The sequence below is a fragment of the Cololabis saira genome, chromosome 6 (genome assembly GCF_033807715.1).
Source record: "Cololabis saira isolate AMF1-May2022 chromosome 6, fColSai1.1, whole genome shotgun sequence".
Taxonomy (NCBI): Eukaryota; Metazoa; Chordata; class Actinopteri; order Beloniformes; family Belonidae; genus Cololabis; species Cololabis saira.
The window spans coordinates 24,117,883-24,145,824 of NC_084592.1; the positions used below are offsets into that span (position 1 = coordinate 24,117,883).

Genomic DNA, 27,942 nt, shown 5'->3' on the forward strand with positions numbered 1-27,942 from the left:
TCTGCTCCGCTGCTGCTGCAGCTCCAACTGCTGCTCCAGCTGGATGTGAGGGGGCTGGACGACCACTGCTGCGTTCACGGTCTCCGCGGAAGCTCGGACCCGTCACCACTCACGGGGAAAAAGTTCCACCTCTACGTGTGTGCACCAGGGGCGGAGCTATGGGTGGGCCTGAATGTGCACAGGCGGCGGGATTGACAGATTGCTCACCCAGTGAGAGTCATGAGTTTTTTTAAATATATTTCTTACCAAATTTACTTTGTTGTAAAAGTTTCATTGTGTTTTTTATTTTATTTTCTTGAACATTAAGAATGTAATATAGCCTACACAAAAATATAAACAAACTTCATCTTTGACATCACTGACTGATGTCTCACGACACTTAAAGCAGCACAATGTAACTTTCAGCTTTTGTTGAGTTTGGCGACTCCTTTGGACAAAAGCGGTAGTGCTTTACCAGTAGTGTGGAAGGGTTCCTACCATCCACCTCGAAGTTACATAGTGCCAGTGAAGGCGATACAGACCAGAGGTGTCAAAAGTATTCACATTCATTACTCGGGTAGAAGTATAGATACTAGAGTTTAAAAATACTCCTGTACAAGTTGAAGTATCAACTTAAGTTTTTTACTCAAGTAAAAGTATAAAAGTACTGGTTTCAAAGCTACTTAAAGTATAAAAGTAAAAGTAATGTAAGGGGGAAAAAAGCCATTAGGGACGTCGTCGTCGTCGGAAGAGGAGAAACGGGACCATTCGCTGAGAATTTGATTAAGGTGGACAACGCTGCGCAACGGTGAAGCCCACACACTTCACGTGCGGATCTTGCTCGGCGGCTCCAGGGGAATGAAGACATGTCGAGTTCGAATCCGCATGCTGCACCTGTGTGCCGGGTGTCCGGTTTGCTGGAGCCCGCCTCTTGCCTGACCGGCAGGCGTTAGTATTGGGGTAACGACAGCCTGTGCCGCTACTTTAACAGATGTTGTTTTTGTTCTGCTGGGTGCCCAACACACCCTTACCACCGCATCTTAGTATAATGCAAATATATTAAAGAACCATATATGTGTACTATTGAGCATTAACATGTTTCAGAGAGCAGGAGATATGATGACTGGTTGCCTATAAGTATTGTAATGGTGCAAAAAGTCAGACTTCAGAGGCATGTTATCATTTATCCTAACCTTTATTGGAATGTACATCCAAGTTTAGTTGCAGGAATCTGAGGGCAACGGATGTAAGAACAGAACTGGACATGAACATCTGTGCCACAACCACTACCAAATTCATTCTATCTGGATGGAGCAATTTAACTGAATAGTTTTTTTTAAAGGCGGAAATGAAATAGAGTAAGAAGGCTGTTTTTAAAATGTAAGGAGTAAAAAGTACAGATAATTGCGTGAAAATGTAAGAAGTAAAAGTAAAAAGTCGTCTGAAAAATAATTACTCCAGTGAAGTATAGATAACCAAAATTTCTACTTAAGTAAGGTAACGAAGTATACAGGGCTTTCACGTGACGTCACCAAACGCGAGTCGCCATTACGGAGATATACCCCCCACCCCCCCAGACCAAAACAAAGCCAGAGCGTATGAGAGACTGCACATTTCTGCTCCTTCATAAACCGTAATCACAATCCGCGTGGAAAATGGTCAATTATTGCCGTGTGTACGGTTGTACAAATCGGTCTGACCGAGAAAAACACCTGGAGTTTTACAGACTTCCAAAAGTTATCACAAATCAGGGAGATACTTGCCGAAACTTATCAGAAGAAAGGAGACGTCTGTGGCTGGCTGCACTGAAACAGAACTTCACGGGCAAGAATCTTGACAACATTCGTGTTTGTTCTTCACATTTATTGTCAGGTAAGTGAAAAATAAATATAATAATATAATAATCTACTGTATATTTAGCGTTATTGCTCGCCATGATTTATTCATTTCATAGCCTTACAACAGAGTTTCTCAAACTAAATTTCTAGCACCCTACTCTGCCAGTGTACAAATGGGGGTCCATTTGATAAAAAAAATGAGGTAATTCACGATGTCAGGATATTTAATCGTTGGCAGAATAGTCGGGTCATCCGTGGTCCACGTTGTTTGCTCCAGCTCGTACGGATCATGGCCACCTAAAAGGTTTAATTTCTCTTTATACCTCGCCCTTTCTGGAGGACCAAGTCCTTCCCGGTATCTGGTATCTTCCCCACGTTTTGCCGAGGTTTTCCGTGGTTTTGACATGGTCAAATTGTACATGTTAGCCGCTTTGTTGTTGTTGTTCAACCTCCAGCCCTCCACAGCCTCCACTCTACCTACAAATAATCCCGCCGCTATGGCTGCCGGGTCGCGGTACCGCCCATTTCGTGACGTCGGTGAAAACCCTCTATTTGTACTTCGTTACTTGACACCTCTGTATGGGTGGGCCTGAATGTGCACAGGCCCACCCAGATTGACAGATTGCTCACCCAGTGAGAGTCATGAGTTTTTTTAAATATATTTCTTACCAAATTTACTTTGTTGTAAAAGTTTCATTGTGTTTTTTTTTATTTTCTTGAACATTAAGAATGTAATATAGCCTACACAAGAATATAAACAAACTTCATCTTTGACATCACTGACTGATTTCTCACGACACTTAAAGCAGCACAATGTAATTTTCAGCTTTTGTTGAGTTTGGCGGCTCCTTTGGACAAAAGCGGTAGTGCTTTACCAGTAGTGTGGAAGGGTTCCTACCATCCACCTCGAAGTTACATAGTGCCAGTGAAGGCGATACAGACCCCCTCAGACCATGACAGAGGTGTCATTAAACCTGTTGGAAGTTGATGTACCATCCCAATGACTCTGGAAATATTATATTAAGGTGGAAAAGTTACATTGTGCTGCTTTAAGGGAAGTTCAATGGCAATTAGAAGGTGGGTCATGGTTATGGAGCAGATGGATACAGTTCGGATTATAATGACATTATCAGTGTGTTTAACTCAAAACCCAGAAGACTCCCCTTGTGCAACAACTGCCGGTAAGACTGATTTTATTTGATGTATTGTGGCCCGCTGTGGGATGTTACGGTTGTGGTTGTGTAAGGAAGTCCCAAACTTAAAATTATTGCTCTTTCTGCCATTTCATTAAATTTTTGTGGCTGTGTTGTGTCAGGATTGTGTGCACTGAACTGTCCAAAGTGCTAAACCGGAGAAGATCCGCTTCTGTGGTGTTGAGAGAAACATTTCTCCCGTCAAATAGCAGCAAAACAATCGTGCTGTTGAAAAGCACAGACCTCCACCAATACGCTCAGTTTTCCATTCCTCCTTCAAAAAATTCTTGGATCCAGACAGCAATCCGGATCAGCACCAAAATCCGTTCAATTGGTCCCTGCGTCATTGGTATCCTATCCTGAAAATGTCTTCAAAATCTGTTCATAAACCTTTGAGTTTTTTATGGACAGGATTTCTAGGCGCAGCCAGGGGCAGGAGGGGATCCGGTTTGGGGACCTCAGGATTTCATCTCTGCTTTTTGCAGATGATGTTGTCCTGTTGGCTTCATCAGACCGGGACCTCCAGCATGTGCTGGGGCGGTTTGCGGCCGAGTGCGACGCGGCAGGGATGAGAATCAGCACCTCCAAGACCGAGATCATGGTTCTCCATCGGAAAAGGGTGGCATGCCTTCTCCGGGTGGGTGGAGAAGTCCTGCCTCAGGTGGAGGAGTTCAAGTATCTCGGGATCTTGTTCACGAGTGAGGGAACGATGGAGCGTGAGATTGACAGACGGATCGGTGCAGCGTCAGTTATGCGGTCGGTGTACTGGACCGTCGTGGTGAAGAAGGAGCTGAGTCGAAAGGCAAAGCTCTCGATTTACCGGTCAATCTACGCACCTACCCTCACCTATGTTATGAACTTTGGGTAGTGACCGAAAGGACAAGATCGCGGATACAAGCGGCCGAGATGAGTTTCCTCCGCAGGGTGGCTGGACGCTCCCTTAGAGATAGGGTGAGGAGTTCGGTCACCCGGGAGGAGCTCGGAGTCGGAATTGAGAGGAGTCAGCTGAGGTGGCTTGGGCATCTGTACCGGATGCTTCCTGGACGCCTCCCTAGGGAGGTGTTCCAGGCATGTCCCACCGGGAGGAGACCCCGGGGAAGGTCTCTCGGCTGGCCTGGGAACGCCTCGGACTCCCCCCGGAAGAGCTGGAGGAAGTGTCTGGGGTGAGGGAAGTCTGGGCATCCCTGCTGAGGCTGCTGCCCCCGCGACCCGGGAACGGATAAAGCGGGAGAAGATGAGTGAGTGAGTGAGTAAACCTTTGAGTTAATTTGCAAACAGACAAACAAACCAACCAACGCACTTATTATCACCTCCGCACATGAGGCACAGCCTCCAACAAGGAGGCTGTGCCTCATGTGCGGAGGTGATAATAATCAGGCCCATGCAGACTTTTCCAGGCCCACTCATTAGCCGCGTTCTGGCTCCGCCACTGGTGTGCACTTTTGTCCTAAATTAAACTTTCTTAAAAATTATTCAACAAAAATTAGTTATATTACTTTTTCTTAAATTGGAGAAGGTGAGATACGCCGTAAAAGGCAACTCAGCTAAATTCGTTCACAAATGGCAATCCTTCATAGACCACTTTACCGCATTGAAGACTCTACCCACCGACTGACCCCCCCCTCCCTTAATTTTCTTTTCATCTCCTTAATTTTTATTTTTTTTTTATGTTTTATTTATTTCCAGTTAATGGGATATCAGTTATGGGCATCTGCATTTACCACTGCATTTGTTTTTTGTATGCACTTTTGCTCATTCATTACTTTCCTCCTTTGATCATTTCTTGCTCATCTGTTTATTTATTATTTAACGCTACAGAGACTCTGTCCCTTAGTTAGGTTTTGTGTGTTTAAAAAAAAAAAAAAAAAAAGGAGACAATGTATAATGCTTGTGTTTGACTACATGTTTCCATGTTTTCATTGTATGTTGTTTCTTATAAAAAGATCAATAAAAAAAAAAAAATTAGTTATATTACATGAGAGCTATTTTTAAGTTTGAAATGTTACGTAGTTCTAAAGTAAAATATATATATACCGTAGAATTTACTTACCAAGTATCGCATTGAAAAAATGAATCCATAAAATCATATTGTTTGTCATTTTTTTCCACTAAGCGTCAATTAAACACGTACATTTAAAACTCCGATTCAACCCGTTCAGTTATTTCATAACAATGCAATAAAAGGATATCAAAGTCTCATAATTCCCACTTTTTTACCTCATAAAAAGTATCATATAAGTAGCTACAAGAGCCAAAGACGCAATTATTTGCGGTACAGTATGTACGGTGTAATTTGTTTTCACCAATTTTCAGCTGCAGCAGGTACAAATGTAGCAGTCTAATAATGTCAAATGAAATATACAGCATATTTCCTCCCTAGCTGCACTTGGATTCTAATGTGTAGTGTCTGATAGGCCTACTTATGAATATCTATACACTGTTCATGAATAACTTGTATATGCAATAAAGGGTTTTTACAACACTTTAATAGTATATGAAACATTTTGAGAAGATTGCCAATGTATGTTTCTCATTATTATGTAATTACTTTGCAAAAATGTATACTGTATCAAACTTGTGCCATCATCTGTGACTTCTCATAGCAGGTACCAGAGCTTTACAGCATGAGTGCTTTTCTCAATGTTGCTTGTTTAGGCTTCATCCTATTGGACTACATAATTAAAACACCAATCCTACGCAGACATAATTACACTTGATGCTACTTTTGATCAAGTAACCAGCATGGACTAAGTTGCAAGTAGAATAGCAATGTCAAGGTAAGAAAATTCACAAGACATGATCCTACAACTATAATTTCTTTTCCAATCATGATGGAAAACAGATAATCAGCAATTATTATAGCAAATCCGCCTTAAAAAAGAGCAAAAGCAGCAGCTGAATTTTGTAAAGCTGCTAAATGCAACCCCAGTCTTCCAAACCAAGGAAAATGTCCTCCATACAAGATAAAAATCACGTAAACCCAATAGAGTTAAACAAACCTAACCTCAGTACAGGTTACATAGACAAAGTACACACGTTTCTGTGAAACAATAAGCAAATTTATAAGTCAAATAAAACAGTAAACTGTTCCAACCATTTTCTGGTCAGTGCAGCACATTGTGCAGTAAGATGATGCCACAAAATACTTTATACTGCTAGTTGAATCAGGGTGTTGGATATTGGCTGTAATTTTTCTGACGGAACTTGAAGGCAACATCTGAGATCATTTCTGCCTCTACTTGTTTTAAAGGGGGAAAAATCAGTGACACAAGTAGTGAGATCATTTTGACGTTTGGACATGATTTCAGAATCCTCTCTACATTTGCAGCGCTGGAGCAGGCTCACGCTCACGCTCACTTGACCACTCTTAATCAGCATGTGAGGCAAAATTTAAGTAGTTTTCAAAGGTTTCTTTTTCGTCCCGCATACTAAACACACTGCTCTTTGACTTATCTGTCAGTCAGTCACTTTTGAGAAGGATAAAGGGCAATAAAAGTGGTTTATTCAGAACGCATTTGCAGCACCCGAAAGACAAGAGGCCGTTACATTCTCTTTTTTGTTTTAACATTTATTTATTTAAATAAGCACGTCTGACTAAAACGCCAGAGTCAACACTCCATTATAAACAAAAAGAAAGACAATACTCATAAAAAATTATAATTCGTGGAAGGGACAGCTAATTATGATACATCCTGGCATTCAAACATTTATGATCCTTCCGCTATACACGCAATTATTCCTGTCACACACACACGCCTCATCTCACATGCACTCAAACACATGCACACACGCACTTAAAGCCACAGGTTTATCCTTCAGTGTGTATGGATGAGAAACCCATCATTCTGAATGTGAACAGCTTGGACATACATAGAATAATAAATAACAGCCGGTGTCAGATCACAAAGTCTTCCTCCGTCTCGTTCAGCATGAAATCAGAATTTGTGCATTCTTCGGTGAGTTACTTTTCCTCGTGTCTGATCAAAACTTTCCTCTCTGACTCATCTGAGAAGATTATTTCAGATCACAGCAGTGGCACGCACGTATTTATATATTTCTGCACTCCAGGAGCTGCAGTTTCAGTATTTTTTGCACGTTCTGGTCTATTGGCTTCACATCGCACATTACCGTTTGTGTATTGTGTTTTGTCCCCCTTTCCCCAATCCTGCTGGGCAGAATGGGAACACCATACATCTTTTTATGTCCAATCTTGCGTTATTGACTTGCTGCACGACCTGTTTCGATGGTAATGGATATCCTACGGTTCCGCTGAAGCTGAGAATCAGCTGCTACATTAGAGGCAGGAAAAACACTTCAAACAGTCCAGCAGCCATGTGAGGTACACATGAGTTGAAGTAAAGGAATCAAGCCATGCTACAACACTTAAATGGTCACGACGGAGCACATTTTACCAGCAAATATGTGTTCTTAAATAATATGCAGACACATGCGTATACATACATACACATCTACACAGTTAGTGTGCAACCCTGAATTCAGATGGTCAAAAGGAGTTTGGAAAAACGAGTGTTGTCGCCGTGTCAGACAACCATCGCCATTGTCAGGATAACAGAAAGTGTCTGTGTGTGTGTTCGCAGGGCGGGGCTGTTAAAAGTAGTCTCTCCTCCGTGAGTCGTCGCTGATGAAGGACGGGTTCCACTGGGCGGGGTAGATGCAGGAGTGGCGAGACCCCGGCAGACCTGGGAACGGATACAAGCCATTTCTGTCCAGGTCCGAGTTGCGCAGAGCGGGCTGAGGGAAAAGGCACAGAAAGAGAGGAGATGTAAGTGTACCTGCGGCTGTAAGTTTGTCCATCAGCTGCGTCCCGATATTGAAGGGTCCACTTTATGTTAGATAATGAATCACGATCAAGGCGAGAACACTGTTGTGTTGCTTTATCTACCAATAGGGGTCAAAATTGGACAATATAGGACCTTAAAAAAATGCAAAAATAAATAATGCATGCCTTATTACACATTATTACACTATGGATTTGCTGGAATCACTCATGTGTGGCTTTTCAATTATATTCATAACCGTCAGCAATTTGTTATCATTGATGGTAAATCATCAGAGAGGGCCGCCTTAAAATGCGAGGTCCCCCAGGGGTCTATACTAGGGCCCCTGTTATTTTTTATTTATATAAATGATTTGGCCGCAGCCTTGTCCTCCTTGTTTCCTGTACTTTTTGCCGATGATACAAACTTATTTATTTCACATAATGATTTTTTATCTCTAATGGGAAAGGCTAACCATGATTTAGAAAACATCAAACAACAAACTATCACTGAATATAAAAAAATCTAATTTTATTATATTTACATAAAAAAATATAATATATTGTAAATCTAACACCGGTCTGTCTATAGGAGATGACCAGCTCACTCAGGTTACATCAACAACCTTCCTTGGTGTAATTATCCATGAAAGTTTAAGCTGGAAAAACCACATCAACCATGTCTGTAAAAAAATATCTAAATCTATTGGTATTATTGGCAAATTCCGTAGTTTGGTGAATGAAAATTGTCTCCCAACTCTTTATTATAGCTTGATATATCCATATCTCATTTACTGTAATATTATTTGGGGAGCTACCTATAACACACATCTTCATAAACGTAATATGTTGCAAAAAAGATTCTGCAGGATTGCCACACACAGTAATTGGTCTGCTCATTCTGCCCCTCTTTTTAAACAACTCAATATTTTACCCATCTTTAAGTTAAATACATATCAAACCTGCAATTTTATTTTCAAAGTATTGTTCCTGCCAATTTCATTTTCTTTGCCATGTAAAGATTTTTTCAGTTCAACAGTGATATGCACCATTTTAATACAAGACAGGCTAATCATTTAAATCTCCCGAAGTTCCGTACTGGTTTGGGGCAGTTCTCCATAAGATACATGGGTGCGAAAAATTTGATATTTAATGGTTTGCATTAATGGGCGTGGCAAAATGGCTCAACAGCCCCCCTAGAAAACTTTGTGCTTCAACCCCCACAACGGTTTTACGTACTTGCACGGAAATCGGTACACACCTGTATCATGTCGCAACTTAAAGAAAAGTCTCTTGGCGCCATGGCCGAAACTGAAGAGGAATTCGGCCATTTTGAATGAATCGTCGTCATTTTGGCAAAATTTATGCCATTTCTTCAGCCACTTCAGAGCCTGAACCGTAACATGCACCCAGGTGTGTTATACATTAAAATATGCGTCTCCATCCTGCGACGATGCGCATTACTTTTCTCTTTCAAAAGTGTTACCGTGGCGACGCTAGACGCCAAAAAGCGCGCCCCCCCTTCATCTGATTGGTCCATATTTGATAGTTCCCCAAAAGTCACCAAATTTTGCTTGCAAGCCAGGCCTGGCGATACATTTGATATTTCATGGTTTGCATTAATGGGCGTGGCCTAACGGCTCAACAGCGCCCCCTAGAAAACTTTTCTCTGCCATAACTTTTGAATGGTTTGACATAGAGAGTCATGGATGGTGTCATCGGACTTGGTATTGAGTCCTTGACCTTCATTGGCCTGAATTAGCCCCGCCCCTTCTTCTGATTGGTTGTCCCTATTTTCTGCTATAACTTTTGAATGGTTTGACATAAAGACTTGTGGGTGGTGTCATCGGACATGGTTTTGAATCCCTTGACCATTATTGGTGTGAATTAGCCCCGCCCCCTCTTCTGATTGGTCGATATTTGATAGTTCCTATTTTCTGCCATAACCTTTGAATGGTTTGACATAAAGAGTCGTGGGTGGTGTCATCAAACTTAGTTTTGAGTCCTTGACCTTAATTGGTGCAAATTGCACACGCGAGGGCCCGTTCATCGCTGCTTGCAGCTTTAATTTGCTTTGTCTTTGTTTTTAGAATGCAATCATGTATTCTGCATATTTTAAATCTTTGTACAATCTTTTGCTGTATTTTACATAGGTAGAGGCCTCGTATAAGCCGCTCGGGCTTTTTGCCTTAGCCTAGCACATTACCAATCTCTTTTTTACATTTGTATGTTACTTGTTCTGTTTTTTATACTGTGCTGAATAAATAAATTAAATCAAATCAAATACATTTAAAAAAGGAAAAAAACACGTATTTACACCTTTTTTAAATAGAATTTGTTTCCGTCATAATGCCTGTTTTAAAACGTATCACCACCAAGGACAAGAGTACTTGAATGAAATCTCAAGTATCCCCCATCTTTTTTTTCAGTCAGATCTGATGTTGCGGTAAGCGGACCTGCTCAGCGACGACGGCCTCTTTGGACCATCAAAACTGTTTTAGTTCAGTATTTCTGGGATGTCTGTGTTTAACGCTGCTCTTCGTCTTTGTCACAGTGATCCACAGTCACAGTCACAGTGATGCTTCCACCTGCCTGCTGTGCTGCTGACGTCACCGACTCCCCCAGTCTGGCCCTCGGCAGGAGGGTCCCCCCCTTATGAGCCTGGTCCTGCTCAAGGTTTCTTCCCTCCTAAAGGGGAGTTTTTCCTTGCCACTTTGGCTTAAGGCTTTTCTCCCACTATGGGATTTTTTACCTGCCATTGTTTATGTAATAATTGCTCGGGGGTCATGTTCTGGGTCTCTGGAAACTGAGGTCTGGACTCTGACTTGGCTGCTGAAAAGAGAGAACTTTCCTCTTCTTGAAACATTTGGTTGTTTACTGACATTTGTCCTTTGAATATTGTCTTGTTCCACCACTGAAGGTTTTAAGCTTCAGCTCGTGGACCGTTCTTCTGACAATTTGCTGTAAAATGCAGCCAGGGGAGAATTTTGGAGTTGATCTGCAGCGTTTATTTTTTAGTTTGTTTGTTTGCTTTTAAACAGAGCGCTGTGCATTTTAAAAATTAACCTCTGATGCCTGATGTTGCCTCATACCTTCCAGAGACCTCTGCACCAGAATCAAAACAATAGAAAAAAAAGAGATTTGTACGATAAAATAAAAAAGAAAAGAAAATACAATGAATGTATAAAATACATTAAAATGTATTCAGATACAAAAAAAAACATAATTTAGAAAACTGTTGAAGATAGAATTGGAAGTTTTTAATTTCAATATGTAAAAAACACTAAATATATTTAATTTTCTGTGTACTGTGTACTTTCATACATCAGGCATCAAGGGGTTAAAGGTTTTATTTTCTCTTCTGTCAAACTAAATTCCTCCAGAAATGATGTGGAGAAACATCAAGGTGGTGCAGTGTTTATTTGCCAGGTTTTTCTGGAGAACAGTAGTTTCCTTCATCCTGGATTATTTTTGTTTGCTCCAGGCCTCCTCCTACAGCTGCATTACTTTGTTATTGGTTAACAACGTTTTGTGACATTATTCCAACAGGTGGAGTTACAGTGAAATACCTTTACCAATCCCTTTATAACAACATGTTAAAGTTCTGCTAACCAGTAACCTAGCAGGATTATTTAAATCCCACATTACAAAGATTTGAATCTACCCTCTAATAAAAGGACTTGCTGATGTCTTGTACTATTTGATAGTTTTGGTAGTATTTTCAGACTTTCAATTTAGATTAGATTTAGATTAATTAGATCTTTATTGTCATTGTTATATAACAACAAAATTAAAAGTTCCATCAGTCAGTGCTAAATAATAAATAGATAATTAAAAACATTTACACACAACATAACATAAAACAAATAACTGATTAAAAACAATAAATAACAAAAAAAATAGCCTACACATTGTTTGGAAATGTGTTTGCTACTCTCGCTGATTCCTACACCTTTTTTCTGTCACTAATGGAAGATTGTCAAAGTCCCGCGGGATGCTTTTGCATCCTTTTCCAGCTTTGTCCATCTTTATAATCACCCGACATCCTTTGAGGTCAGTTGTGAAGGAGGTTTGGTTCACACCGACTAATCTTCATTCAGAGGAAGGTTCATAATAAACCCACACATCCAATCTCATCTTCTTTCCTGGACCATCTGATGCACGCAGCATTAGAGAAAAGACCCTTGAAAGACCGAGCGTCACACACTCTTTCAAGCCTGAACTATGAATCATTCAGTGTGTTTGATAAATGGCTCGGAAATAACTGCTGCTTGTGCAATTAATTGTTTTTTTTTCTATCAGATAAACATTTTATGTAATACTCACAGAGTAGTAAATGTCAGTCATCTGCAGCAGGTTTTTCGTGCTGCCGTTCTCCTGCATCTCTATGGTCTCCCTGCCCCACTCCATGGATATCCGGTTGTTTTTTGGGAAGTCTGAATATGGGGACATCTGCATGTCTCCGCTCTTGAAGATTATTTTATTGATGTCATTTTTGTCTCTCCTGAAGGATCAAATGTTATAAAAGTTATACAAATACCACAGGTCACCATAATGTGTGTATTTCTGTGATTTTGGTGAACCTATCCAGATACTGATAGTTGTATTTCTTTTTTTTTTTAAACGTACAGAAGATACTTTTGTTAATTTGAATAAATCCACAGACAAGAAAACCTCTCTGCTTGCAACAAGCGCCGTCTTACTTGCAGCAGGTGACAACGAGAGCGATGACGAGGATGAGGAGCAGCGCGCCGCCTGCTGGTGACACCACGACGGCAATCAGCTTGTAAACTGGAATTAAAAAAAGTCATAAATAAAACTTTTGACAATAAATAAATACATTACAGAATCACCTCTCTTAAACCATTTTACCCCTCAGCTAATGTGTAGAAATACAAATCAAAAAAACAAATACAGCAGCTGAATATTTTTGTTTTAAAAAACACAAATAGATTGATGTAACTAATAAGATTGTTTTCTTTTTAGATCAAAAAGAAGACAAAAATAATCTGGAATCTCTTTATAGTTTTGCACTTGTAAAACAAATAAATTCATAGGAAAGATAAGAGTTATTCTGGGAGTTTTTACTTAAATTAAGGGGATGAAAACACTTCAATAAAAACAAATGTACGATTTCTTTTCAATATACACAATAACAAGTCGTTGAGCTGTTAAATGAAATTTTTTTAATTTTTCCACCAATAAAATGAAACAGCTGAATCCGTCAAGAGAAGTGAATCCATCTTAGATGAATAAAAACAAGTCTGAAAAACTTAAAATTAACTCACAGTTTCCACAATTGAATCCTCCGAATCCAAACATGCACCTGAAAGACAGAAACATGAGCTACAGTGCGGACAACTTCGGAGCGACAACTGAACCAGAACCAGATAATTCAACTCACGGGATACAGGAGCCATTTTCCAGCTTGTAGCCGTCCCCACACTCTGGAAAAATAAGAGGTTTTCTTCAGAAGCTTGAAACGTCATCGTTGCTAAGCATCTTTCATAGCCAGCATGTGTGATTAAGGGTAATATTCTTAATTTCTGCACTTTTCCTGTTAAATACACTGCAGTGATGAAATGAAGCAAGTGAACCTTTGGAAGTAACTCTTTTCTCTTTCTGCTTTAATTTGCTAGAAAATGTGATCTTATTTTCATCTACGTTACAAAAATAAACAAACACTATATTCTAAGCTGAAAAACACTAAAGAGGGAATTTTTGACCGTTCCTCTTTACAGATCCGCTTCATCTCAGACACATGTATGTGGCGTTCCTAAGGGTTAAAGTCTAGGTGACCCGTGGGCCCGTGCAGAGCCTGAATTTTCTTTTTCCGAAGCTTTAACTGACAATCATGCTGACGTTATCCCGCGGGATTCCACGGTAAACCTGGAAAAATAATTCTCCTTCACTGATCTCAGGTTTTTCCAGAGACAAATCAAGACGGTCCCTTCACCAGACATCACTGCTTAGATTATCTTCTGATGTTGATAAACAGCACTCTTTTATTGTGCCATACATACTGCCATGCATTCTTCCAGAAAAATGTCAACTTTTTTTCTTTATACCGTAAGTCCACACACTTTTTCCTATTGAACACCGCAGTCCACTTCTAGGAAAAACTGTCAATTTATAGGAAATACGTCCAAGTGGTGGGTTGATGAATACCTAAACACTTTGAGATCGCCTTGTGTCTCTTTCAAACCTCAGAAAGATCATCTGAACTTGATCGTATGTCTTCAGACCTTTTTATTTTAACGAGGATGCTCCTTGTGAACGGAAAAATTAAGTGTATGCATGTTTTTATCAATGAAAGTATTTCTAAACCACATCTCAAACTACTGACTCCAGTTAGCTATCATTGAAATACCAAGTACCGGTATATGGGCTCACTTACGTTATCCTGTGCACGTGATCATTGAAGATACAATAATCATAACTGGCTGTGTGTCATTAGGGTGAGAGCATTATGCTTGACTAATATTGTTGCGTATATTAGATTAGAGCACATATTAAGGTACATCTAAAAATAAAACCAGTTAATTCCAAGCTGTTACTTTCTCTGGACTGTTTTCTCCCTCAAATATGCCAAAGCTTATCTAAATGTCATCATGTAGTAATGTTAATGAAAAGGAGCTCACCTAAGCAGGACAGGTCCTCAGGGTTGTGTTTGTAATAGCCTTGGAGACACTGGCAGTAGGCCGTCCCAGTGCTGTCCGTGCAGGTGGAGCGCTCCCCGTCACAGCGGGTCTTCTGGGCCACGCACAGGCTCTCCACTGAAACACGGCACGCACGAAAGGAAGCTTAGGAAAACGCAAAACAAGCTCTGTTCTTTCCCAGATTAAAATGCATATTTCATAATTACCCTATGCCATGACATTTATCAAGCTTCAATAATCTCTCTTTTTCTGGAGTAGTGGGTGTACATTATGGCTAAACTGTGCCCCCTGGTGGCTGATCATTTATGTGCAACTGGCTTCAAATGCATTTTTACGACAGGACCAGATAGAAGCTGTAAACTTTGTAAAGCCTGTTCAAACACACACAGTTGATCTCAATCAGGTTTATTCCGTTGATTTCTGTCTGAAACACTCACTGTGGTAGGAGAGCTGGTACTGCAGGACCATTCGGCAGTGGGTCAGTGAGGAGCTGCAGTTGCTGAGCGACATCTGGATGCTGTTGAAGACCTCGGCGGTCGTCACATCCGTGGAGAGGGAAAACATGTTGACAGCCAAGATATGAGCCTCATCCTTGTCCCTGAGGGGAGGAGGCCTCACATTGTGATTTGTCCAACTTTGTAAAATAAGCACGGTTACAGTCATTCCTTCTTTTGGTGCTTTTTAGTGAATGTAAAATGTACAGATATTGGACTTTTTAGAGACCCTGCAGACTTACTTTTTCCTCACAGTGGAGCGAATGTAACCTCGAAGGACTGACAACGACACGTTGAGCTGCAGAAAAGACAAGAACGTAGGTCAGAAAACTGGTGGAGCTCTTCAAAGTGAGGAGGATGCTGCGGTCGGCCCCGTACCAGCTGGATGATCTCTCGCTGGATCTCATGCATAGCGGTGCTCTTGATCGAAGCTTCGTGTCTGTTAAAGCTGAATGTTCCCAGAAATGTTTTTACTGTAAAGGGTGAGGGGGGGGAGAAAGTTTAGAGTAACATAATGGAACGAATTTGGCCGAGACAAATGCAGAAAAAAAATGCGGAAAATGCGGTGTTACTTCTTGTGCAGGTGCGTCCGTCCTCGAGGTCGAAGCCGAGCGGACATTCGCAGCTGAAGGAGCCCCGCGTGTTAACGCATGTGGACTCGACGGGGCAGGGGTCATGCTCACACTCGTCCACGTCTGAAAACAAAGCACATGTTGGCTTCACTGCGTCAAATATAAGAGAAACCTACATGCAATCCTGCATTTGAAGGATTGAAACACTGCAGCTGAAGGAGGAAAGCCTTGGGGAAAAGCATCTCACCCTGGTTGCAGGTCGGTCCTGTCCAGGACTGCTGGCAGGCGCAGGTGTACTCGGGCCCTTTATAGCTCACACACTTGCCCCCGTTCATGCAAGGGTTTGACGAGCACGGGTTTCCTGGAGTTCACGGAGAAGAAAGAAAGAAAGAGTCTTTTAAATTCAGACCACTTCGGTCTTCGGGTGTGGACCTTTTGTGGAGAAAATCCTTGCATGAGGCCTAATTTCAGTATTTTTCCGCAGAGAAAGCAGGTTTGGGGGTGTGTTATCAGAGCTGTTCATGCTCTTGTTTGTCTGGCTGTCAGCAAGATTACACGAACAACTACCCCAGGGATTTTTTCGCACAACTCTATCTAAAACAGTGATGCTGGGAAATGGCCTTGGAAGAGGCCTTGCAGCTCTCCTTTGGAGATACGGCAGGTGTGCTTGTGCTCTTTTTCTCACACTAAACTCAAACTTTAGTCCTAACAGTCCCAACATTTTTTTTCTGTAGTTAGATAAGGGGGGGCACATTGATTTGTGTAAAACTGCTAGCATTTTCAACATTAAAACCACTCCATGGAGCAATACCGATTGTGACCACAGGGGGGCATAAAGATCTGCTGTGCTGACAAAGGACACTTACAACAGTGTGCTAATGCATGAGGACGGTCCAGCATGTCCTGTAATACCACCTTTTCCCTAGAGGTGCACTTTGTTTTGCCTTATGGCTTCTGCAGAATGCAGATTTGATTTTTGAAATCTTTTAAGATCCTTACATGTCTGACTGTACGACCCGGATCTGCACACTGTACGATGACTCAGCATGCAGAGCGGTAAATAAATAAAAAGTGAAAATCAACCGAACTGTAGATGCTTTTATAGGGACCAAAAATGCTTGAAAGAAACACTTGGCAAAAGGACAATCTGGTCCTGGTCATGATCCAGGAGACGAGACCAACTTTGGATGTCAGTTTTGAAAAGACAACACGTAGTACACCATGATGTCTTAGGGTGCGGACGCACTTTTTATGTGAGACAACTTGCAATGTCCCTATAGTGCTGACTTCTGCAACCACATCTCCACCAATTCTGATTCATTCTTGGTTTCATTAAGCTTAGTTTATTTACTATTTGTCTTCTTTTTTTTTTAGAAGGAACTGCGCTTTTATCAATATCAATATCAATTTCAACTCATATTTTTATTTGCTCGTCAGTGGATGGAGTCATGAGGCACGGCCAAAAAATTTTATCAGGCAGTCTTTGGTTGCAAGACCAGTGTGACCATGGTGTCACTCACATTGTACGACGTGTTTCATTTCAGGACAGGCATCTTTTGTTTGAGACGGCCAAAAATCATGCAGTGTAGGAGCCTTTGGACCAGGAGATGATGCACGAACTGTCTTGTGAAACACTGCCCCCATGTGGCCAGAAGTGGTACAGTCGCATAGAGTGGCTTCAAAAAGTCAATGTTTGTAAAGTACACTAAAAAAAAAAACAGAAAATATCCCAACTATGCATTATTTAGTGCAGAATCAATTAAAAACAAGACAGGTGGTCTTTGAAATGCTTTAAAATGAGCTCTTCATGTTTGAATTTAGTCCAGATCCTTCTCCTTGCCTTATTGCTGTATTTCTATGTCACTCCAGCATCAGCAAACCAAAGATCAATTTCAGAGTGGACCTTTATTTTTGTTTTCTGAAGCTAACATGATTTTTTCCTGCATGTTTAAATTTAGGTGAGGCTTGTGCTTTTCACTTATAATCTGTACTTTCTCCACTATACTGTACTATACATCACTATACTTGACCTTTAAAGTATCCTTCTGAAACAGACCATTCACTTCAAGACGTAAAACTCATCATCTAAATATGCAAAGAGCAACATTTAAGTTCAATTCCTATTTTCAAGACCTTTACTGAAGTTATAATCTATCTAAATATAATATCATCTTCTGTCAAATCATAAATCAGAAAGGATAAAGATACTTGAATTTCAGTGAAAATGTTATCGTTCCAGTAGAACCATTAACTTTATTGAACTAAAAGCATTTTTTACGCATCGTCAATGCTTTCATCACATCAAAATCTTATTAAATGATGTTAAATAACTGATCATAGTTAAATCAGTGATGCTACTCACTTGGTGTGCTCTTGGTGAGTGGAACACTAGGGGGCAGCGTTGTCACCACCCGCTCGGTAGCTCCTCTCTCTGTCTGTCCCCCGGTGGTCTGCTGGGTCTCCAAGCTCCCACTCGGAGTGCTGTGTGCGTCCGTGGTGGTGGTGGTGAACTGGATCGGAGCTGTTGTTGTGCTTCTTTGGGTTCCTGCACTTGTGTCGGTGCGCAGGGTGGTGGCTTTTGTGGGTTTAGCTCTTCCCGTTGAGGGTATCTGGGTTTTGACAGCGGGCGTCTGGTGCGCTGCAGGCGTCAGCAGGGACAGGGTGGAGACCGTGGCTGACGGTGCAGTGACTGGGACGGTGGCCTGCGTGGGGACCTCTGACGTGTAGCTGCCGGTGGAGCTGCTGATCCTCGGGGAGGAGGTTGCAGGTAGAGGAGGGCTGGTAGAGGCCACGGTGGTGGTGGTGAAGCCTGTCGCTCTGGAAACGTCCTCCTCTGTTAACGGTGAGCTGCTGAAGTGAAATAAATCAAGTCTCAAGGTCATTTCATGTGAACTCACCGGCTAATCACACTTCAGGAATTGTTGGATTACTCTCAGAGGTGTCAAGTAACGAAGTACAAATACTTTGTTACCTTACTTAAATAGAAATTTTGGTTATCTATACTTCACTGGAGTAATTATTTTTCAGACGACTTTTTACTTTTATTCCTTACATTTTCACGCAATTATCTGTACTTTTTACTCCTTACATCTTTATTTCATTTCGGCCTTTAAAAAAAACTATCCAGTTAAATTGCTCCATCCGGATAGAGTGAATTTGGTTGTGGTTGTTTCAGATGTTCTTGTCCAGTTTTGTTCTTACATCCGTTCCCTCAGATTCCTGCAACTAAACTTGGATGTAAATTCCAATAAAGGTTAGGATAAATGATAACATGCCTCTGAAGTTTGACCTTTTGCACCATTACAATACTTATAGGCAACTAGTCATCATATGTTCTGCTCTCTGAAACACATGTTAATGCTCAATAGTACACATATATGGTTCTTTAATATATTTGCATTATACTAAGATGCATTCATTTTCAATGGCTTTTGTCCTTAATGGCTTTTTCCCCCTTACATTACTTTTACTTTTATACTTTAAGTAGTTTTGAAACCAGTACTTTTATACTTTTACTTGAGTAAAAAACTTGAGTTGATACTTCAACTTCTACAGGAGTATTTTTAAACTCTAGTATCTATACTTCTACCTGAGTAATGAATGTGAATACTTTTGACACCTCTGATTACTCTACTGTCATGAATTAGCAGAGAAATGTGTACATTTTGTACCTTTCCGTAAGCGTGGCTGGTGTGGCGGTGAGGAAGGCCCTGGTAACCAGCACCGGCATGTCCGTCATAGGCTTGTTTATTTCAGCTGTGCTGCTGCTGACTGTGGAGGGAGCGGCCGTCAGACCCTGGCCCACCCCGCCCTCGCTGGTCTGGGAGGGAATCCTCTCGTCTCCCTCCTGATTGTCAGTGTGAGAGCTGTGGGCTCCGGTGGAAGACTCCGTGGACGTTCCCACACTCGAGCCGGGCTCCTGGTCCGTCCCAGAAACACTTGTAGCACCTCCCACAGGTGACGTGAACGGTGGTGTGGAGGACACGGACACCTCTGATTGGCCGGTGCTGGGCTCTGACACTCTGAGAGGCGGCGTGGAGTCGGACGTCTCCTGTGATGTTGAAGTGTGCTGGTGGTCGGTGGTCTTAGGTTCAGTTAAACTCCGGGTCCCGCTGGTGCTCGCTGGGCTTCCGGTCTCTGAAGAGGCTCCGGTTGCGTGCTGCTCTGTTACGTCTCCCCCGTTAGTCCTTGTAGACGGCCCACTTTGGGTATAATCTTCTGTCTCTGCAGGGCTGGGAGGCATTTCCCTGGTGGAAAGAGGATGATGGGGACTGGAGTCTTCTGTAAAGGCGGAGGAGGTGCTGTTGCTGGAGGAGGAGGTAACGGACAGCAGGGTCCTCTCCCCGGCGCGGCTGATGGTGGTGGTGTACGTGGTGTTGGTGAGGACCGCCGTGTGCGACACCTGCGAGGTGGAAGCCTCTGACAGGTGGGTGGATGCTGGGCTGTCGCGAGCTGTTCCCTCCTCCACAGTCTGACTGGACCTGGCCTCCCGGGACACAGCGTGGGTGACGCTTGGCATCTGGTTTGTGTTAGTAAAATCCGTCCAGTCACTGCTACTGATACTGCTTCTGCTGCCACTACTGCTACTACTGCTGCTGCTGCTGGTGCTGATACTCCTACTACTACTAGCACTACTACTACTACTACTACTACTACTACTACTACTACTACTACTACTACTACTACTACTACTACTACTACTACTACTACTACTACTACTACTACTAATACTACTACTACTACTACTACTGCTGCTGCTGCTGCTGCCACTGTCAGCCTCAGTGGTGGCTATGAGGGTGGAGGTAAGTGGCTCAGTTGACAGATTTGTGGCCTGTGGTGGCTTGGTGCTCGTTTCTGTGAAGGTATTCGTCTGCTCAGCGTCTGTTGAGAAGAAAAACAAAGTTTATATTATTAAATCCATCTTTATTTCACAATTTGTGTGATTAATCAATAGAATTACATTGTGTCAATTCTGTCACACAAAATGAACATTTTTTTTTTTTTTTGCCTTTATTTAACCAGGTCGGTCCTGTTGAGACACAATCAGTACTCGAGTTGAGGGGGGATGAGGGGGGATGGCATCCCCCCCTTAAATAAAAACGGTCAAAATCATCCCTCCTGTAAAACTGCTATCCCCCCTTTCCATCCCTTATGTCATTTCATCAATGAATGTGGTTTTACTGCTATTTTAACATTTAGAGTCATCACCAGAAAAATAACTTATTTCACAATTTTCATCTGTTTCAAGTAAATTTTCACTTGAAATAAGTAGAAAAATCTGCCAGTGAGACAAGATTTATCTTCTTATTACAAGCAAAAAAATCTTGTTCCACTGGCAGATTTTTCTACTTATTTCAAGTGAAAATCTACTTGAAACAGGTGAAAAATTTTGTTTTTTCCAGTGATGAGTCTTGTTTTAAGTGTAATGAGATTTTTTTTACTAAAATGAGACATTTTAACTAGAAATAAGACAAATATTCTTGTTAAGATTTTGAGTTTTTGCAGTGATCCATTTTACTTATCCTGTGAAGGACTGAGGCATATTGATAAATTCAGAAAACTGTTTTTTATTTTTGTGTTTTGTTGTGTTTTGATGTATTTGATGTAAGCCCAGTGGATATTTAAAGCTTACAGAAGGCTGCATTTAACTGCCGCTATGTCATTCCTGCAGTATTTCTGCAGGTGTTTTGGTCAGTGCTATTATTTGTAATATATTATATTATTTGTAATCAGCACAAATTATCTGTCCCCATAGGATAAAATCTACCATCCCCCCTGATTTTTTTTTACAACTCGAGTACTGGACACAATGACCTCTTTTTCAAGGGAAGCCTGGCCAAGACAGCAGCATAAAAGAAATTACAATTGCAGACACACAAGTCACACAACAAAAATTACAACAATTACAAGGCATAGAAATCCCAACACACAGATAAAATACATTTCAAGGAGGAAGCAAAAGGGCTAAGGCTCTGGATTCACATTAAAAACAGAAAAAAGTACGATATGAAGCTGCTCCAATTGCTGTTTTAATTTAAAACACTTCTAAAAGTTGTGTTAATTTCAATAAGTCAAATAAAGTGATAGTTAATGAGTAAGAATTTCTTCAGGTTTCTTCATCGCCTATATGTTTTACTTTTTGTACATTTTGAGCTACGGCCAGCAGAGGGCGCTCACCTGCACATAACCTGCACAAGCTGCAGAGCGGCAGAAGCCGTGTTGCAGGCCTGCTGGCTGCAAGGGCCGTGCATTTGGGTGGAGAACAACTGGCAGCCAGCTTGTCTACTCTAACAATGGCTTGAAGTCCTAAATATGGAAGTGAGTGTCTCTGCTGGGAATCAGCCATTTCCTTCCTAAAGCTGAGTGAGCACAGAAAACTGCCACCACGGACCTGGGCGTGGATTCATGTTCCTTTTTAATCTGGTTCAATATTGCCATGTACCATATATTCCCATTAAAATCAGTGAAAAAAGATATTGTTGCTTAAGCTTAATGTTTTATTATTATTACAGGTGTCCTGTGTAAAAATATAATAGAAAAATAAAATACATCCCCCGAATGCAGTAGCTCTTTAACTTATTGCACTGAGACATACGTTTTCGTACCAAAAACAAAATCATGTGGGCAATACTAAGTACCCCCTTACTGCTTCCTAAGATTTAGGTTGGGAAATTGTGACTAGGTTCTGCAGACCTCTATTAAAAAAGAATATTTTGATAGTTTGCTGGTCAGGTGTGTGTTTAAAAAATATGCCAGTAAGGAAAGACGTAAGCAATGGTCTTAAATAAGCAACTATTGACACATGTCAATGCTGAAGGGATGTACTTTTTTTAAATTTTTGTGGCACCAGTGGCTCTTAGGAAATGGGTAGAAGACATGCAGTAAAGAGCGACAAGGCAGGACTCGAACCCATGCCTGCATGAGGACTACAGCCTCTGTACGTAAACAGTTCCCGCTCAACCCGCTGAGCTATCCGAGGTCTCAAATCAGCTTCTGAACAAGCAGGAGTTCAGTGTTTTACAGCCAGAAAGATTATTCAGTGAAAAGTATTCAAGACAGTGAAAAGTATTCAGGACAGATGTCAGTCTTCCCAGGAGGGGGATTCCTACAAATTTACCCCAAAGGTAAGACTGTGCCAAACTGCAATACTCAAGAACTAAATCTTATATCCTGGGGACATCGCTAAACATGTGAAATGTTGAAGTCCATGATGGCACAATCAAAATCTGTGCCCTTGAGCCATAACAGCAGCATAACAAAATGAAATGTAAACAGCACAGAGTAGAATAAAGGTGCTACAGAAGTGTAACAATCTGGCGGTGTGGATGAGACTACAGAGGACACCAGGACCCCGTCTGTACACCGAAGTGTTCTCGAGCTAAATGTGAAGCCATCTGTCCTTCTACTAAAGACTGGTTCCCAACGGGTCACTCAACAAGACAATCTGAAGCACAAACCTACAACAAAATGTGTGCAAAACAAAGGAATCAAGGTTTTTTGAACGGCCATGTCAAAGTCCAGACCTCAGCTCACCTTAAGTTAAGTTGCAGAGAGTTGCAATGGCGTGAAGGAGAATGATCAAAAACTGCTCCACAACTATCTGAAGGCCTGATACAATCTGATTAAGTCATACAGGTAATGACTATTAAAATATATCAATTTTAAAGTCATTAACACTTATTTTAGCTGTTTTTTTTCTTCACAGGGTCTGCATACTAAATGCTGAAGTGAGCTCACCAGCTGGTCACCAACTGTCTCTCTGCTCTGTGCTGCTGGTCTGACTGTATTTAAAAAGGCATTATAGTGGTACAGGCTGAACAGAAGTACATAAACGGAAAACAGTTGGGCATGATTGCTGTGTGCGAGGTCCTCCTCTGCTGCAGAGCTGTCTGAGAGCCTCTCATTTGGCTGTTGTCCATGACTGGAACAACAGCTCAGAGGATGGGCATCAGTGCCACCAACAGCCACTGTCCAAAACTAATAGCAAAGCGGGTTCAGCTGCAGAACAGCCCGTCCGCTGGGAGTCTAAGGGGACAAATGAGCCACCAGACTATTTTTCTCTCACTTCCTCTGCATGTGCCTCTCTTATTATTTTGTTTTGTCTTTCTGGATTCAGTCTGAGCAATAAAACTGAAGTCTGGAACGTGCTGCTGGCAGCAAGCGATGGACACTCCCAGATCCTCGGCTGTTTATCTCTCAACTGTTACCACAGTTGTCTGTGTTATCTTCCCCGCATATAACTCAACTTAACTGCGATTCACCCAGCATGCATGCGGACTCAGGTGATCTTTCATCACCGTTGTAAACATGCTGATTTTCATTGTGGAAACCAAAGAGATGGAATTTGTTGCCACGGCATTTTCCCTGCGATCATAAACTGGTGGCATTCACAATTCATGTTCTTCACCCCGAGACAGCGAGTTTAAGTATGGAAATGAATCATTTCAGCCTTATCTTCCCTGGGCAGCATCCATGCCCTTGAGCATGGCTCAGCGTGAGGGGATTTGTACTGTGAAAGTGTCCGGGACTGATTTCAACCAGATTGTGCGTAAGAGCGTGAATCAGAAAGGGTGTTGGTTTATAAATGACTAAACTCCGGCCAAATCCACACTTGGAAAATTAAAAAATAAAAGGATAATGATGATAGCAACATCCTCCTAGTCAGAGTGCCACAAAGAGAATAAATCATCACCTTCAATGCTGTAAAACATATAACAGCTTAAGTCAATACCTTTTTCAAAAAACGATGTTTCTAAAACTACGATAACATAATCAGCAAAAGAGCTGGTATCTGGTAGATAGACTGTATCAAATACCCCAGTTCCAGGTAGAAAATCAGAAAAAAGACAAACGTGAATAAACACGGACGACACAAAACTTTCCAAATGTCATCTTTCCAGATGAGCCATTAACAATTGTAGACATTGTGAACAATACTAGTTCACGACACTATATACATCTCAACAGCTCTTTAAACTGCTATAGTGTTGCACTGTACGCCTTAGTTAAGAGCATTAACTTAAAAGCGTCTGAATATCTCCCAAACTTCCCAACTAAATTATCCTTGCCGGTTTGTTTGAGGTCACCAAAGTCTGAAAACAAGTGGTTCAGTAAATCATTACATTTGCAGGGTATTGAGACATCACAGAGTCAGATCCCCGCACAAGTTATCCAGCCTCCTCATCTTTATCTCCACCCAACTTGACATCATGTCGCACTCGCTGTACTTTGGAAGTGGCTGGCACAAAGCTGTAACACTAAAATGAAGAGAGGCACAACTTGTGGGAAAAGTGGGTGGAGTCGACTTGCTGACTCCACCCAGCAGCTGCTATGAACAGAGCTGTGACAACACGGCTGAGAAGGAGGCTTTTGTTGTGTATCTCCATGACATTTTTACTATTGCATGATACGTTTCACAAAGCCCTCAACACAATATGTTCACTATCTTTTTTTATTAAGGAAGGAATATGTTTTCTTTAATATAAAAAGCTATTTCCCTGCACACCCTTAGAATTTAACCAGGGTTTTCGTCCCACTGGGAGAGGTGTGGGATCTGGGAGGGAGAAGTATTCGAGGTTCCAGCAGAGCAGCATAAACACATAAAATCAGTCAGCTCATGGATGAGACTGCTGTTGGTTCTACAAAGAACACATAACACCAGCTAAAACCCTTTTTTTATTTTTATCTTTTATCTTCAACAACTTTGCACCAGCATTACACAAATGCATGGCTGTTTTCAGACCTGATATCCTAAAACTCTGGGCCATAACAAAAGATTTTAGTAGTTATTGTGTGATGGAGGATATTGAGCCACTTGCTTTGAAATCCTCCTCTTCCATACACAGATCTGGTCTGGAGATATAAAGTGAAGTGAAAACATGCGGTTCCTTGGTCTGATGCACAACGCCTATAACATTTAGGTGCAGGTTCTTCTGCGTAAGCACGCAGCACTTTTTACGAACCTGACAGTTTAGCTTGTACTCATGTGTAACTACTGCTTTGTGATCAGTCTGTTAGCGGTAACTGAATGAAACAGTAAACTATTTATATTTATTCAGGAGACTAATGAGGTGCACTGATCCGAGTCAGCTGAGGATGCAGATCAAACTTGTGATGCAGGAGATGCAATGAGTGAGCTGTTTGTCAGTTTTCTAGTATTTTTTTGGAGTCCAGACTATATTTCACTTCCTAACACAAACTGACATCTGCATTTATAAAACGACTGATCTAATTATCAGAATTGATTATTTTTAATCTTATTTAATCTTTGAAGCATTTCATTCACTGCGGCACTATATTTCGTTTGCCGTGATAAAAGGGCTGTGTTGAGGTCTTTTAACTCGTGCCCCATTAGTGAGAGCATGCAATTACAAAGCCCCAATCTGTGCCAAGTAGGATGCAATGGAGCCATTTATAGGATAGAAAATTAATTTGCATCATGTGATACATTCAAAATGTACTGGCTCCAATTGCTGTTGTATTTTCTCAAGTTTTCAGAAGTGGCCCAGGTTTTTTCTAGTTTTAAAGCTGCTGGTTGAACAATCTTAATGCCCTCTTATTTTAAGGTCATTTGCAGAGGGGTAAACATTTCACTGTGACATCAGTTTATGAATCAATCAATCTGGGAAAAAAAAGTGTTTTCAGCTTTTTTTTGGGCTCTTGGTTAATTGCAGCTTTGTACATGTAATTTAATGCAAAGCTGCAGCCATTCTTCAGCATGACAGCATGCAATAAGAGTAATACAGCTTCTATTTGCATGATTTTTTTCTTGCAACTGCAAAGTTGCGATGAGCATACACGATACAAAGCTTCATCCGGTCGACAGGAATGACAAAACCTGTATATAGACTTTGTAGGTATATGAATGAGAGGTAATAGAGAGCCATAAGTGGGTGAGGGATGGAATAGGAAGTGTTAAATTAAAGTTTTATAGTGGGTTTTTTGTGTGTTTAAATAATCCTCCTTGCATCTGATATGTTTGTGACCTATTATTTTAAGTGTCTTTTAAGTGTCTATCCTGTCTACATGTATATTATTTCCTTATCGTGTTCAGAATTATTTTATTATTTGTCTTTTTCCTTGGAAGCATATGCTTGTATGTGTTCTCATATGTACATGCAATTCTTTATTTATTTATTTTTTATTCCCTATTTTGTTGATTTGATTTATTTCTTTTCTTTTGTTTCTTTCTTAAAAAAAAAGTATTCTTCGCACAAACTTGTATTACTTGATGCACAAACATGCTGTAATGAGAAATAATGTAATAAAATAAATTAATTAATACAATTAATAAAAACCTTAAAAAAGGAATGACTGAACGAGAATCTCTCTGAAAATAAATTCAAAATAACCAAATGTGTCACCCTGTTGGCACGGAGACTGATCCTCCTCAACTGGAAGAATCCTCAGCCAACGAGCTGGACTCAGTGCCTGAGAGCTGTGAGGCAGCACCTTGTACTGAGATTTGTGTTGCGAGGCTCCCCAGATAACTTTGAGAGTACCTGGAAACCATTTATGGGTTACATTGAAACCAAGATTTAACTCTCCCACTTTCCGGTATGCATCTTCGAATTAAGCCTGCAATTTGAGACTACGGCCCAATATCTACTTAAGGCTGATTTATGGTTCCGCGTTACACCAACGCAGAGCCTACGCCGTAGGTTACGCGGCGACGCGCACCGTACGTAACCTAGGCGGTAGGCTACGGCGTATCTATGCGTCGATTTAACGCGGGCCATAATTCAGGCTCTTTTAGCCCATCTAGTTGAGAAAAGCCCTGAACTGCCTCTCTGTCTGAGTCTGTATAGTTTGTGTCTTGTAAATTGTTGAATGTCTGTTATGTGTTATATGTTTAAAAGAAAAAGCCAATAAAAAGAGTTGAAAAAAAGTGAATGACAAAACCTGCACTGATTGCAATTGCCAGAGTGTGTTCGCAGAGCGCAGTTTAAACCTTACCCGGGTTTCCAGCAGCGTGCGTGAGCAGGACGTGTCTCTGTGATGGGGATAAACTCTCGCTGGAGTAAGAAGTAGAAGCTGCGGCGCCTCCAGCGCTTCTCAGTTCATCATCAGTGGTAACGTGGGAGTAAAGCCCACCCGGGACCCCGCCGGTGCTGTTGGGAGCGGGGGGCCCCGGGGGCCCCGGGGTCCCCGCCGCCTGCAGGGGCCCCGGCCCGGCCAGCAGCAGCAGCAGCAGCAGCAGCAGCGGACACCGCGGACCCGGGACGGGACTCACTAAGCACGTTTCCATGGTCGCGGACACCCCAGAGTGGCCGAAAAGTCGAGTGAATGCCGAGGAGCCTCCCGGAGGACACCATGAGGGGGGGACGCTCGGTTAATGGGGAGGGAAGCTGGAGGGAAACTCCTGGGGGGAGAAAGAGCTGCTCACACTGAGGGAGACGGGGGATAAGAGAGCCCGGGAGGCTGTTATCAC

General features: G+C 41.6%; 1 protein-coding gene across 1 annotated transcript; it reads right to left on the reverse strand.

Moving 5' to 3' along the window:
* Positions 1–6,491: 6,491 nt before the first annotated feature.
* On the reverse strand, positions 6,492–27,900 carry heg1 (heart development protein with EGF-like domains 1). The gene is made up of 14 exons (XM_061723758.1): positions 27,468–27,900; positions 19,184–20,393; positions 17,875–18,362; positions 15,760–15,873; positions 15,513–15,635; positions 15,319–15,413; positions 15,183–15,238; positions 14,884–15,044; positions 14,429–14,563; positions 13,192–13,234; positions 13,076–13,113; positions 12,491–12,578; positions 12,114–12,291; positions 6,492–7,762 (listed from the first exon to the last, which is right to left on the reverse strand). Exons 1-14 carry the CDS (start codon positions 27,757–27,759, stop codon positions 7,619–7,621), a joined length of 3,165 nt encoding a protein of 1,054 aa, XP_061579742.1. The 5' UTR covers positions 27,760–27,900; the 3' UTR covers positions 6,492–7,618.
* Positions 27,901–27,942: the final 42 nt, after the last annotated feature.

Excerpts from the sequence above, each read along its gene's own strand:
- heg1 (XM_061723758.1), bottom strand. The coding sequence starts at position 27,759 with ATGGAAACGTGCTTAGTGAGTCCCGTCCCGGGTCCGCGGTGTCCGCTG. Across the intron at positions 15,045-15,182 it reads CGCTCCACTGTGAGGAAAAA|GGACAAGGATGAGGCTCATA; the intron begins GTAAGTCTGCAG and ends TCCTCCCCTCAG. Across the intron at positions 7,763-12,113 it reads TGACTGACATTTACTACTCT|CCCGCTCTGCGCAACTCGGA; the intron begins GTGAGTATTACA and ends CTTTTCCCTCAG.